The sequence below is a fragment of the Anarrhichthys ocellatus genome, unplaced genomic scaffold, assembly GCF_004355925.1.
Source record: "Anarrhichthys ocellatus isolate YVR2014 unplaced genomic scaffold, GSC_Weel_1.0 scaffold1654, whole genome shotgun sequence".
NCBI lineage: Eukaryota > Metazoa > Chordata > Actinopteri > Perciformes > Anarhichadidae > Anarrhichthys > Anarrhichthys ocellatus.
Genome location: NW_022281628.1, coordinates 1 through 9,796, shown reverse-complemented (window position 1 = coordinate 9,796; position 9,796 = coordinate 1). Strand labels below are relative to the sequence as shown.

Sequence of the window (9,796 nt, the reverse complement as noted above, 5' to 3'; positions counted from 1 at the left end):
CACACACACACACACACACACGATTCACAATGTAAATCAAACACAGATGAAAGATGAAGATATGATTCAATAAATAATAATAATAATAAATAACTCACGCAGTTGCTGCTTCTTGATGGCGTTGGTTGCCACGGTGCCAAGCGGAAGGCCCGAGGGGGAGGGGCCATGTAATACAGGGGCGGGGCTTTTCACGTCACCGGTCGCTGCTTCTGATTGGCTGGCACCTGGCGTCTCCGCCCCCTGCTTCCTGTCTGCCAGGCGGCTCACATCCAGAAGGACGCGACCAAAGAACGCCTCCTGGATAGAGAGCAACAGCCAATCAGATCACTGCATTTGACTGAGCGAGCGAGCGTGTGCGTGTGTGTTAATGTATGTGTGTTACCTGGAGATAACAAGGGAACTCTTCCTCTAGCTTGGTCTTCTTCTTTCTGTACCTCTTCTTCACTTTCTCCATTGTCTGCTCAGCAGGTAACACCGTCTCCATGGAAACATCTGCACCTGGAAGGCCTGATGTGTGACAGACCATAATAACTATAAACCTCATGGTGCAGATCAAACCTTTAGATCAATGATGACTAATTATTGATCATTGATCCATAATGATGTTTGATCAGCTGGTCTAAAGGATCCACAATGTTTATATATCATCAACATCCCAAAAATAATGTAAACGCTCTGAAGTCAGTAAAGGGTTAGTAGTAGTTAGTTAGTAGTAGTAACTTAGTTGGTAGTAGTAACTTAATTAGTTATAGTTAGTTGTAGTAGTAGCTTAGTTAGTAGTAGTAACTTAATTAGTTATAGTTAGTTGTAGTAGTAACTTAGTTAGTAGTAGTTAGTAATAACTTAGTTGTAGTAGTAACTTAATTAGTTATAGTTAGTTGTAGTAGTAATTTAGTTAGCAGTAACTTAGTTAGTAGTAACTTAGTTGGTAGTAGTAACTTAATTAGTTAGTTAGTTGTAGTATTAACTTAGTTAGTAGTAGTAACTTAGTTAGTAGTAGTTAGTTAAACTACTAAATGTAACCGTGAGGGAGGGTCAGTACTTCACCTTCATCTCCCAGAATCCTCTCTGTCGAATCATTTCTGCTCAGTTTGATTCTGCTCGGACCGACTTTCCCTCCACGCTGACGCACCATGAACCCACCGATACCTGAGACACAGGTGGGGAGGGAGACAGGTGGATCATGTGACAGAACTCTACAGCCTGACTTTTCCATGGTGATTAGGCTCCCTTCCTAACTCCTCACCTGGTCTGTAGGGTTTCCTCTTCCTCTTCTTGTTGCATTCGGTAACCTCAGACTCCTTTGTGACATCATGGTCGTGGTCTCTCTCAGGACTGGAGTCAGATTTCATCTCACATTCAAAGTCACCTGAAGACATAGAAAAGGTTTATATCAGAGTGAGTGAGTGAGTGAGTGTGTGTGTGTGAGAGAAAGAGTAAGTGAGTGAGTGAGTGAGTGAGTGAGAGAAAGAGTGAGTGAGTGAGTGAGTGAGTGAGTGAGTGAGAGAGAGAGTGTGTTTGTGTCCTCTAACCTCTGCTAGGGTCCTTACAGGGCTCAGGTGTAGTTTGCATCACAGACACACTGTTCTGATTGATGATCCTCAGCTTCAGTTTAGGTTTACACCTGCAGGAAGTAGACAGGAAACAGCTGATCAGTCTGAAGACCCGTCACAGCTCCTCTCTGTAGCGTTATGCTACATTATGCTACGTTCATGCTAGCTCACCTGCGGTAGCTGCGCGGTGACGTCAGAGGCTCCACCAGAGACTGCAGGTGAGAGAGACCCGACTCTGTCAGACAGACTCCGTCCTGAGTGTACGTCTTCACTTCTGCACACAAACACATTATTATTGTTTCATAATCATATTAATGAAGGAATGAATGCACTCTCTATTCTAATTGTAAAACACACATTAATATTATTTATGTACTTATAAATATTTGTTTCAGTTCATGTTAGAGAGTCACACTGACCTGGTTCTCTGATCCTGGAGATGATCTGAGCCATGAAAGGGGTCTCCAACCGGTCTGAGCTCCCTGAGACACACAGACACACACACACACCAGTGTTACCGTCTGGTCCAACTTTTAGAACAAAACTAAGAGCAGTAAATTTAACGGGTAAAGCTCGGTGCCGTCATGCTGACTTCATATCAGTATGACGGTGTTTGTTAGCTGTTAGCCGTTAGCTACTGGGTGCGTTTGTACCGTGGCAGCTGCGGCTGTGTGTTTGGCACAGCTGGCAGTCGAAGCCTTCGTCAGCAAAAGCCTCCACCTCATCTTCAGTGTTCAAGCCCTGACACACAGCGTGGACCCACCTGTACACACACACAGTTATTTACCGTTTAAATATCAAACACATTCAGATGCTTTGTTTCAACTCCATTCTGCTGTGTTAGAGTGTGTGTGTGTGTGTGTGTGTTAGTGTCTGAGAGTCTCAGTGTGTGTGTGTTACCTGTCACACTGCTGACACTGCAGTATCAGCTCGTCTTGTGTGTAATGTCTCTGACAGAGAGGACAGCGGTTCAGACTGGCACACGGTCCACAGCGACTGTAGTTATGCTGCCAATCACAGTGCAGCCCGGGGGAGGCGGAGCCACACCTTACACACCACACACACCTGAGGACACACACACACAATGTCAGAGAGGACACGGACACACACACACAGACACACACACAGACACACACACACACACACACACACACACACAAACAGTGACCCACCACTTGCACTTCCAGGCCCCCTTAGGGACCGTCTGAAGGGGCGGGTCCAGGCAGTAGGTGTGGTAGCTGATGTCACAGTCGTCACATAGCAACAGTCTCCCGGGGTCACTGGCCTCTCCACACGTCTCACACACTGTACACTCCAGACAGCGCCACCCTTTGGTCAGCACCACCCGCGTGATCTATAGATATAGATAGATATAGATAGGACATCATGACATGTTGATCTACAGACACAACAGAGATAATACAAAGATCATAGTGATCTACAGATAGGAAGCTCACATTACAGGATATATCTATATAGATTAGTGCTGGGCAAGTAAACGCGTTATTATCGCGTTAACGCATTCATTAATTAACGCCGACAATTATTTTATTGCGCGTTAACGCAGTTTTTTTTTATTATTATTAAGCGGACATTTTTAACACAACAACGGGCAGTGAGTGGTGAACAGCTGTTTGTGTGGTGTCTCTTCCTTCTGCTGCCGCTCCCCCCCCCCCCCCCCCCCGGGTGACACGCCCGCTCCGGAACCCCTCCTTCACGCCGTCACCGTCGGTCCCTCCTGTCCCACACGCGCGATCGTCTTGTTACAGGATCAAACGTGACAATATTAAAATACATATTGTGGTGTTTTTAAATGAACACATAAGCACGAGAGAACAAACTGCTGTTAACTCAACTCTTTATTAGCATAACTTCCTCATACAGGTTACTGCCACCGTACAGATTACAGGTTCATGCTTCACCTACATTCCCCTGGGTCCTAAGTCCCTCCAGGTACAGCTTCTTATCACCCTCTATGTACCAACGTACATTTATAACAAATACCACACATATTACGGTAATCAGCGTTGCACATGTGTCTGACCTAAATACCAAGAAAATAAATGATTAATTTAAATGATTGTTTTAGAGTTTTTAAAGTGTTTTGTTTGTAATATGTATCATAACCATCATTTAGTTAATGCTACTGAGAATTTAACAAACATAAAAATGTGTATATGTATATCTATATATCATGTCTCTGTGTTCAACGGTCCATTAAGAAAACTCATGTTTTAATAAACAGACTGTGAGTGAGTGAGTGAGTGTGTGAGTGTGTGTGTGTACTGACCTTGACGTTCACACAGTACGGATGGTAACACTGTCCACACTGAGAACAGGCCAACAGTCTTCCTTCAGCTCCCTGACCGAAGCTCCCACACACCACACACATGTCCTATACACACACACACACAACAAAGTGTTACACAGATGTCACATGATGATGAGAGGAAACATGTTAATGCTGAAACTGTGGCATTGACTGTAGAATTAAGTGTTTTTCAAAGGGAGACAGACCTGTCTGAGGGTGAAGTGGTCCGAGGTGGAGAACATCACCACAGTGTTGTGCATCGAGTTCTCCTCTTCCTCCTTTGGCTGGAATGGCTCCACATACACACACTGACACACACACACACACACACACACACACACACACACACACACACACACACACACACACACACAACAGAATCAATATCCTTCATCTGTGTGTGTGTGTATATGCATGTGTGTGTGTGTGTATATATGTGTAAGTGTGTGTGTGTGTTCTTACTCCCGGTGACACAGTCAGACAGTCCTGAGTCTTCAGTCGACTCCTTCCTCTTCCTCCTCTTCCTCCTCCTAGACCTCCTCTGGATCTCCTCCTCCCTGGAAACCCTGAACCACGACCCTGACGGGGGGACGGGACGGGACAATTGAGGAAGGAAATTGAGGAAGATGAGTAGGAGGGGTAAAGGGAGGATGAAATGTATTGCTAAAAATCAATAAAGTTATTATTCTTTAGTGTGTATGTAATAACTAATCACTGTGATCAATAGTATTCTGAGGTCCCGTTATTATTAATATTTACTGTTCATATTAATAATTATATTAATATGAACAGTATAATCTTTATAGAAATAACCACAGAGATCAGTCTTTACCACTTTCATGCTCCAGAGGGGGGGGTCTGGTGGCCGGAGTGTAAAGCTGTCCTCTCCTATGGAATCCTGGGAGGACGAGGGGGGGCTGACCGCCCGACGACTCCTCCACCATGAACCCTGTGGGGGTGGGGGGGGGTCACATAGTACATTAACATAAAGTCAACAGAAACAAAATAACTATTAATAACAACAAATCAACTGTCACAGACCTGTCTGACTCTGGCTCTGCCCGGAGAGAACTTCCTCTTAGAGATCGCTGGTTTACCCATTCCTATCTTAGGAGTGAGGGGGAGCACAGTGATGGGAGGAGCCTGAGGAGACAAGAGAGGGAGGAGGAGTCAGTCAAAGGGAGGAGACAAGGAGATGAAAACAGAGGAGATGTTACTATGAGATTACAAGGAGGAGAAGTTAATAGGAGACCAAAACAAGGAGAAGATCTGGGAGGATCTGTGGAGACGCTTCAAACATTTAATGTTAACGACGTCATCAGAACTATATATATATATATATATATATATATATATATATATATATTATAGTGGAGTAAATACTGGAGAATAGTATATAACGCTCTGAACTGTGAAATCTGTGTACTTTCACCACATAGTTAGTGTTCTTTTGTCACATTTACCTTTGAAACAGGTGAAGACTCCCTGTCAGGGGGGGAGTACCGGAGAGGAGTGGAGGGGGGTGAGAGAGGAGGCAGAGTTACAGGAGATCTGGCGGGAGAGGTCTCGGGGGAGGCCTCAGTGGAGAAGGGAGACTGTCTCAGACGGATGGAGAGGTCGTCTGAAGGTCGGGAGGAGCAGGGAGGAGGTCTGAGAGTCCGAGAATGGGAAAAGGGAGGAGGGCTAAAGGAGGAGAGATGTAGGAGGGAGGGAGGAGGAGACGAGGAGGTCATCAGGGCCATCGCCTCAATGTCTAAGTCCAGTTCCAGCACAGGGCTCACAGACTCCTCCTCCTCCTCATCCGATTGGTCCTCCTGCTCGGCGCTCTCTCTCTCCATCCTACCAGTCGCATCCTTTCCTTGTTCCTTCTCTTCTGCATCCTGCTTCTCCCTCATTGGCTGTTGCCCAGCAACCTCCTCTGAAGTGGCAACGTCTGTAGCTATTGGCTCCTCCTCCCTTCCTGAAGGCTCAGCATGTGATTGGTGCTCATCTTTGGCAGGTTCAAACGGACTCTGTGATTGGCTGTCATCATCTGCTGATGTCACATGACAGAAAAGAGAGTTGTCCTCTAGCCCCGCCTCCTCCACCAGGGCTTCACTCTGATAGGTAGACTCCTCCTCCAGAGGAAGGGAGGGAGGAGTCAGGGCATGAGGGGGGCAGGAGGGGAGTAAGGCCGATCTGTGGGGGGGGACCTCCAGAGAGCCAGCTCTAGGAGGGGAGGAGAGGGGTAAGGCAGAGTGTGGTGTGGAGAGAGGAGGGATGAAGTCTTCATTCAGGACCGATCCCAGCTGGACTCCTGCAGAGAGACGGAGGAACAGTTCAGCTCGACTGAACATTGTGGTGGAGAGTTCACAGCAAATACGTGTATATATATTATTATTATTATATGTTGATGTACAAAACAGCAGCGTCCTGACATTGTTGAATCATAAATGGAGGAAAACATAATTGTAGCCGTCTGTATAATAAACCTCCTTTATGACGGTGAGTTCTGATCATTTTAATGTTACATATTATGTAAATGTGTGTAGAAACAATGATGTACTGATGCCTAACTTGAACGACGTTATTTTGAGTGTTGATTGATCCAAACCCTACCTGAAGGGGGACAGTCTGAGCTGCTATGCTGATCCTCCTCCTCGTGGTCTAGTTCTCCTCCATCCTCTGGACTCTCCTTTATTGTCTGGTCAGGCTTCTCTTCTTCAGTGTTCTTCTCCTGCTCCTCCACCTCGCCGACATCTAGGGGAAGAGGACAAAGTTATAAAGTAGAAAAACCATTAAGTTCTAAAAACATCTGAAGTCTGCACTAATAGTTTTATTTCTAAAGCACACTTCTCTTTGTTTAAATGTCTCCCTGATACTCACCCACAGGGACTGAAGACTCGCTCTCTGTGGTGTGTTGCTGGGGGCTGGAAACAGAGGGGCCTCCAAAACCAGGACCAGCATCAGGCTGCACAGGCCTAGTAAGACCAGGACTAAGGCTAGTTTCAGACTGCCCATGGGTAGCAAGAACAGGACTAACTGAATGGGGACCAGGGGTAGCCTCACACCGCAGAGGGCTACCTGGTCCAGGACTGGGACTAGCCTCTGGCTGCACAGGGCTGGTAGGACTAGGGCCACAAACCAGACTAGAAACTGGATTACTGTGCACAGAGCTAGCTAGTGGAGCACAAGGAGAGAGTGTCTGAGGAGGGCTAAATTGTGAGGGTGTTTCACTAATGGGGCTAGTGCTAGGCATCGCAGTGTAATCCTGAGTGGGACTCGTATGGACAGGGCTCGCATGGCTCGGAGTAGCCAGAGCGGAAGTAGCATCAACAGGGGACGCTGGTCTTCGAAACAAGGGGCTTCCTTCAGCAGTGTTTTGTTGGCTTTTAACTGCAGACCTGTAGGGGGTAGGGAGAGGACTAGCCGGGGACTGGCTTACCCGGCTCAGACTAGCCTGGTTGGGACTAACAGCAGATGAGTCATCAGGTAGGGAACTGGCAGGTGTATGGCTCATCTGAATAATACTGTCTGTAGGTTCAACAAGACCAGAATCAAGCTGAACCACTCTGGGAACAACAGAGCTTTGTTTTAAACAACTGGCCAACATGTCCACATCAAGACCTGAACTCGTCAAAGAGGGGCTCAGCTGCGCCACAGTCAGGCCAGAACTGGTTCCAGTGTCGGGAGCTTGGCTGTAATGGGGGCTACGATACCTTGCCTGAGCTGGACTGTGAGGTGGGCTAACACACGATACAGTAGCATGTGCAGGGCTGCTGGATGTCGTGCTAGCTAATGAGGGAGTCCAACTTTGGACTGGGCCAGAGTGGGCACTACTACAGGTGCTTTGTATGTGAACAGGACCAGCTTGACCAGCAGGACTAGACCTCAGGGGACTGTGGCTGACATTAACATCAGTAATGCTAGAACTGTGGCTCACAGAACTACCAGCTGGGCTAAAATCTGTTGGCCTACAGTGTGGAGGACTAAAGCTAGTATGCAGGAGGCTTGTCTGTACTGGAGAAGGACTCCGAGAAGAAGGAGGACTGCAGGTAGTTTGGACATGTGAGGGATTTGACTGACCAGGATGTTTGGAACTTTGACTTGAATGAGTCTGTGCGAGCTCTGAAGAGCTACAAACAAAGGGACCAGTTCTCTCTTGAACATGTGTGGAGTCCATTAGACTGTACGCACTGTTAGCTTCTGTGCTGACTGGGCAAGCATGAGTAGGGCTAGTATGAACTCTACTGTCCAGAGAAAAGTTAGGATGGCCGTGACTAGTTTCTGACTGAATAAAATGCTTGTTCTGGTCGACATCTACTATCTCCGTACCCTGACATGAGATGGGGTGGATGGATGTAGCCAGTACTGCTGAGGGGCTAGCTGGTTGTGTTGAGGACCTAACAGGTGGTGCCAAGGGGGCGATTGTTTGTGCAGAGTAGCTGTCTGTTAGTGTTCCAGGGATAGCTGGTTGAGTTGAGGGGCTAGTCTCTGTAGTCTCCACTGACATGGGGCTAGCACAGGCCTGACTAGAACTGATGGGGCTTGTAGGCGTTTGACTGGCATGTTTGGGGCTAGCACTAGCTGAGCTATTTTGGAACAGTATGGGACTGGCTTTACCTTCAACAGCTTCTGTATAGCGTGATGGGCTGTCATGAGCACAAGGTGGCAAAGTTAGGCTACTGTGTTCCATTGAAGTGCTAATGTGACCCAGGCTTTCTGGTGTGGGCATAGCAGAACCGAGATGGGGGCTAGAATGGGCAGAGCTAAGCATGCTACTCTGGTTTGTGAGTTTGCCATCCGTGCCGTGAACAAAAGGAGACATTATGGATAGGTCAGAGGCGGGGCTACTTTCCAGTGTTTGGCAATCAAGGTTAGGACTCAGCTGAATTGGACTATGCTCCAAGGACTTCATCTCTGTGGTACTGGTTTTGGTGCATTCCTTTGTGATTTTTGACTGTGTAGCAAGCTCAACAGGAAGAAGGCTACGATGTAAAGGCTTGAAAGGCTTCGTAGAGTTGGCCTGTACTGGGCTAGCAGGCATTGACAGACTACACTGTGTGGCTCTGAGTGGGGATGGTGATGGGCTACATGGAGCTGAAATGGGCCTCATTGAGGCGTGTCTTCTTACTGTCTGAGTAGACCTACAGCAGACTGGTAAGAGGTCCTGGTCCAGTGTACAAAAGTCCCATGCAGGCCCACGCTGCAGCCCAGCAGGGCTGGTTGATCCAGGGCTCTCCCTGTCCAGTGTACATCCAGCATTGTGTGTGGGACTCTGTGGAGGTGATGTGTCAACCTGTGGAGGACTATGCAGTCTTTGTGGGGGACTGTGCTGAGACTGTGTGGTGATGATGTCAGTAGGACTACATGGTCTATTGCACTGTGTCTGTGTAGTGCCACCCTGCGCAGGACTGTGTGGTGGAGGGCTTCGCTCAGGTTCTCCAGGCCATGGCTGAACAAGGGTAGGACTAAGCCCTGCCTGACACGGAGGGCTGTGCGGAGAATGTGCAAGGCTACAAGATATAGGACTACCTTGCATTGGACGCTGAGAGTCTGTGGCCAAAAGCTGATCCTCTGTAGAATTCTGGGTAGGTCTAAAAAATGTGTCACTTAGCTGACAAGGACTATGCTGAGCCTGCAAGCAAGTCACAAGGGCAGGGCTTTGTTGAAGCTCTGCTGGATTAACTTGAGACAGGTTGTGGTGTTCCAGGACCTCTGTAGGATGATGGTGAGGAGATGGAAGACCTCTCTGGATTCTTACATGATCAAGGTGAGATTGTGAAGGACTTTCCTGGAGCTCTGCAAGATCAGGGTGAGAGGGCAGTAGACTTTGCTGAAGCTTTTGTCGATTAGAGTGAGAGTGTGGACAAATTTGTTTTAGCCCTGTGGGTTCAGGGTAAGTTGGTGCAGGACTCTGGTGGAGCTCTGCGGGTCCAGAGGGAGACGGTGC

At 47.6% G+C, this 9,796-nt stretch overlaps 1 protein-coding gene across 1 annotated transcript in view; it reads right to left on the bottom strand.

The window, feature by feature from the left end:
- The window catches only part of LOC116377767 (histone-lysine N-methyltransferase 2D-like), a 10,170-nt gene extending 380 nt beyond the window's left edge, over window positions 1–9,790 (bottom strand). Inside the window, exons 1-18 of the mRNA XM_031839486.1 lie at window positions 6,730–9,790; window positions 6,463–6,603; window positions 5,328–6,160; window positions 4,906–5,007; window positions 4,697–4,813; window positions 4,327–4,443; window positions 4,071–4,172; window positions 3,844–3,948; window positions 2,726–2,907; window positions 2,454–2,618; window positions 2,207–2,316; window positions 1,973–2,035; window positions 1,725–1,827; window positions 1,533–1,624; window positions 1,247–1,369; window positions 1,048–1,149; window positions 383–507; window positions 99–297 (exon numbers count right to left, since the gene is read on the bottom strand). Coding sequence (XP_031695346.1) covers window positions 99–297; window positions 383–507; window positions 1,048–1,149; window positions 1,247–1,369; window positions 1,533–1,624; window positions 1,725–1,827; window positions 1,973–2,035; window positions 2,207–2,316; window positions 2,454–2,618; window positions 2,726–2,907; window positions 3,844–3,948; window positions 4,071–4,172; window positions 4,327–4,443; window positions 4,697–4,813; window positions 4,906–5,007; window positions 5,328–6,160; window positions 6,463–6,603; window positions 6,730–9,385 — 5,437 coding nt within the window. The 5' untranslated portion in view covers window positions 9,386–9,790. The remainder of the gene's footprint in view (window positions 1–98; window positions 298–382; window positions 508–1,047; window positions 1,150–1,246; window positions 1,370–1,532; window positions 1,625–1,724; window positions 1,828–1,972; window positions 2,036–2,206; window positions 2,317–2,453; window positions 2,619–2,725; window positions 2,908–3,843; window positions 3,949–4,070; window positions 4,173–4,326; window positions 4,444–4,696; window positions 4,814–4,905; window positions 5,008–5,327; window positions 6,161–6,462; window positions 6,604–6,729) is intronic.
- Window positions 9,791–9,796: the final 6 nt, after the last annotated feature.